This window comes from Aythya marila (assembly GCF_965140915.1).
Source record: "Aythya marila genome assembly, chromosome: 14".
NCBI lineage: Eukaryota > Metazoa > Chordata > Aves > Anseriformes > Anatidae > Aythya > Aythya marila.
In genome coordinates, this window is record NC_139055.1 from 15,588,541 (window position 1) to 15,592,081 (window position 3,541).

General features: G+C 37.8%; 1 protein-coding gene across 1 annotated transcript; it reads right to left on the reverse strand.

The window, feature by feature from the left end:
* Nucleotides 1-477: 477 nt before the first annotated feature.
* Nucleotides 478-1,602, reverse strand: LOC309883609 (neuropeptide Y receptor type 6-like; the record flags this gene model as incomplete). The annotated part of the gene is made up of 1 exon (XM_082771851.1): nucleotides 478-1,602. One exon carries the CDS (start codon nucleotides 1,600-1,602, stop codon nucleotides 478-480), a length of 1,125 nt encoding a protein of 374 aa, XP_082627977.1.
* Nucleotides 1,603-3,541: the final 1,939 nt, after the last annotated feature.

The window sequence follows — 3,541 nt, forward strand, 5'->3', positions numbered from 1 at the left end:
ATGTATTAGTGCTCATTTAAAAAAAGAATCCAACTCTAGCTTTTTCCTCATGTTAAAGTTCAATTTCTATGCTGAACTGGTATCAAACCCAAGTAAACTGTATGGTCATGTTGAAAGGAAGATATTGGTGGAGGCTTAGGGCTCATCAGCAGTGGGTCTAAGGTAGTATGTCAGTGACCTGGAAAGTGTGGATTAAAAAGCAAGATGTTAATACTGTTGATAATTCCTTATTATTGATCTTTAAGACTCATGGAAGTGCAGGCTTTTTCTTTTTCTTTTTTTTTTCTTTTTCCTTTTTTTAGCATTAATGCTATCACAAAGTACCTGTTAACAGTCTGCCTTTGGGAGCATAATCCCAGTTTTGCTGAACTAAATGGCAAAAACCACCTTTAACTTCAGTGGTAACAGAATCAAGACCTATAGAAAAAGGTCATCTGCAACAAAACACAAACTTTTGGAAACTGCTGCTGGATTGTTTTAGATATCCACAGGGGGAGTGTTTAATTTCAGAGATCCCTTAGACACATCAGTGTGCAGATTTGAAAGGGCAATGTTTTCATATTCCTCTTGTGATGCTGAGCATCTGCAGCGGTGAACTAATACAATCAAATCCTTCTGAAAATTCTTGTTGAGAAACCCATAAAAGATGGGATTGATACACGTTGAGATCATGGCCACAAGGTGGCACAGTGTAAATGCTAGATTATGATTGCAGCTCATCAGCGCCTCATAGTTCCAGTCAAAAACAACATTGAATATATTGAGAGGCAACCAGCACGCTGCAAAGGTCACAACAATTGATATCAAGATCATATTAATCCTTTTGTTTTCACTCAGTCTGCTCTCATTCTCTCTCATCCTATCTATTTTACTGTGTCTCCTCCGGAGGCATACAAATATCTTGAGATAGCAGATAAAAATAAACCCCAGGGGCAAGCAGTACTGGAAAACCAGCAGACTAGTGGTGAAAATCAGTCGTTCGGTAACAGAGGGCCAGGCTTCAATGCACACAGCTTTGTTCTTATAGAAATCACTATGGAAAGATAGATGCTTGAAGGGTTCATCAGTTAAGTGGTGAAATATTAAAAAAGGAATGGATATTACAAGGGAAAGAACCCAGATGAAAATAATTCCCCAGTAGGCATGTGAAATATTAGGCTTCCAGCCACGTGGATTCACAATTAACTGGTATCTCTCGACAGCAATCAGGACAAGTGAGAAAATGGAGACTGTGACAGATATACTTTGTATGAAGGAGCTTATTTTACACATAGCTTCCCCAAATATCCAGTAGTCCATTAAAGTATAGGCAACTGTGACGGGAATACACATGATGCAGATCAAGACATCTGATAAAGAGAGGTTGGCAATCAAAATGTTTGTAACATTTTGAACTTCTTTCTGTCTCTTTATTATAACAACCAGGCAAAGATTTCCAAAAAGCCCCACTGTTGTAACCACTGTGTAGGCTGTAATAAGCAGGAGTACCACAGGGAAGGAAGGTTGGCATGTATCAAAGTTAAAAAACTGGGAATAGCTGCTGTTTGAGATAGTTCTATTAGACAAAATCTCACTAGGATGCTGAATGGCTTTATCCATCATGAAGCATCTCCCAGCCTATGCCAAAACTTAGCCATGAAGATTTTGCATCTATGAGCATGTCCCTTCCCTTAAAGCTCAGAAGGTGTTTTGCTTGGAGCTTTCCAAGGCAGGGATTACCATGATTCTATCTTTGTGTTTGGTCTCCTTGAAGTTTTGAGCAAATCTGTTACAAATACTTACAGCACTGAAGAATTCTGGAGGAAAAAAAAAAAAAAAAAAGGCAAGTGGTCTGGTATTAGTAGCTTTGTATAGATAGAAATATGGATGGAGGTTGATGCTCCTTTCCTGAGGATCTGCACTGACCGTTACAGAGCTATAATGGACCGTGGTGTATGAGAAATAGCAGTGATTGATAGCTCTGTTTAAACTCGCATGAATGTTTTCATACAAATCCTCTTTTACTAACTGGATAAATTTTGCTTTTCAAAGTAAAATATTTTAAGGTCCGTCTCAGACAAAGATTTAGCAAGGCTTGAGCAATTCCAGTGAGAACAGTCAAATGCTTTTTTTGTTATCAGAAAAAATGAAGAATTGGGACTTGCCATCACATTGCTAGCTTAGGCATCACACATTTGCTCTAAAACTACAAAGCAGTGTGAACTAATACACCAAATCCCTATGGTTTAATCCAGAATGATGTGTGCTTGAGCTTAAGTGATATTCCACACCTCTACAAATGACATCTTTAAGGGAGTTTCTTGTTTTGCTTATGTGTTCAAGGTAGCCTATCCTTTTTAGTCAACCTCATCTGAGAAAAATGTAAACCAAACAAAGATCACATGTTAGTTACATGCCCAATTATTTCCATATCTGTAGTTGCTAAAGATCGTCTTTTTCATTTCTCTACACACTGTTCATTGTTGGACAAGTTTGACAAATGATAACCTCAACGTTTTCTGTGGTTAAATGCAACATGTCCTCTAGAGACATGGAGCTGATTCTTCTTTCAGTTCTAGAATTAGCAGATGTCAAGCAAAAATCTGCTACAACACAATTCTGTTGTTATAAAACTAATAGCAATGGGAAGAAATATTTTCAGCAGAAAATCTTGATGGGTTTGAAATTATCATTCAATTAAAAAGTTTATCTGAAATCAAAGGCTCACCAGCTTTCTGGCTAGAGAGAGTCTGTGTTTCCAACCTGGGAAAGGAAAAAAGGAAAAAGAGTTGCTTTTAAAAATTAAAGATGGGTAAATTCTTCTATACACGTACCTTTCAAATCTCAACTGTAACTCACCATAATTCCTTTTTGAAGTAGGGGTTATTGGAGAGCTGGCAGGAAGGGGGTCATTCTTCACCCCTACTCTTAAATACCAGTGTTGTGAGCCCTGTGGAGACAACGGGGTGAAGGAGCAGAGGAACGTTAGAGGATGCAGACAAAGGGGGAGGGTTGGGTGGATGTTTTGTTATTACTAGAAATAATGTTTATATGTAGAAGATTCATCAGCCTTTTTACACAAATGAATGCCATTATTTAATCACTAGCGAATAAGAGCTATTTAGTGCCTTGTTCAAGATTAAATGCAAATCCAAGGCTAAACTGGGAACTAAGATTTTACAACTCTTCGGTGTCCCACAGCCACCCAAAGAATATTCCACATAAAGTTAGATCTTGTACTGCTTTATTCTCATACTTCTACTTGATGTTACTTTGGGTTCTTCAAATTAGGATTAAAAACAAGCACCACCACCAAAGCTTTGCAGGGTCTATTACCACTGTCATTCTGATTAAAATGTACTTTTATAGTATATTTTAGTGTAGTCATGTTGGACTGAGAAATGGCATTAGATTTATGTGACCATATGTGGTTGATGTTCCAAATGCGACTTCATTTGTAGTAAGGGGATATTATTAAGCTCTGAAGTCTTCCTAAATAACCCATGTGGCCCTGTTACAGCTACAATGAGGGAATGGCATAGAAACTTTGTCAACTTTGCTG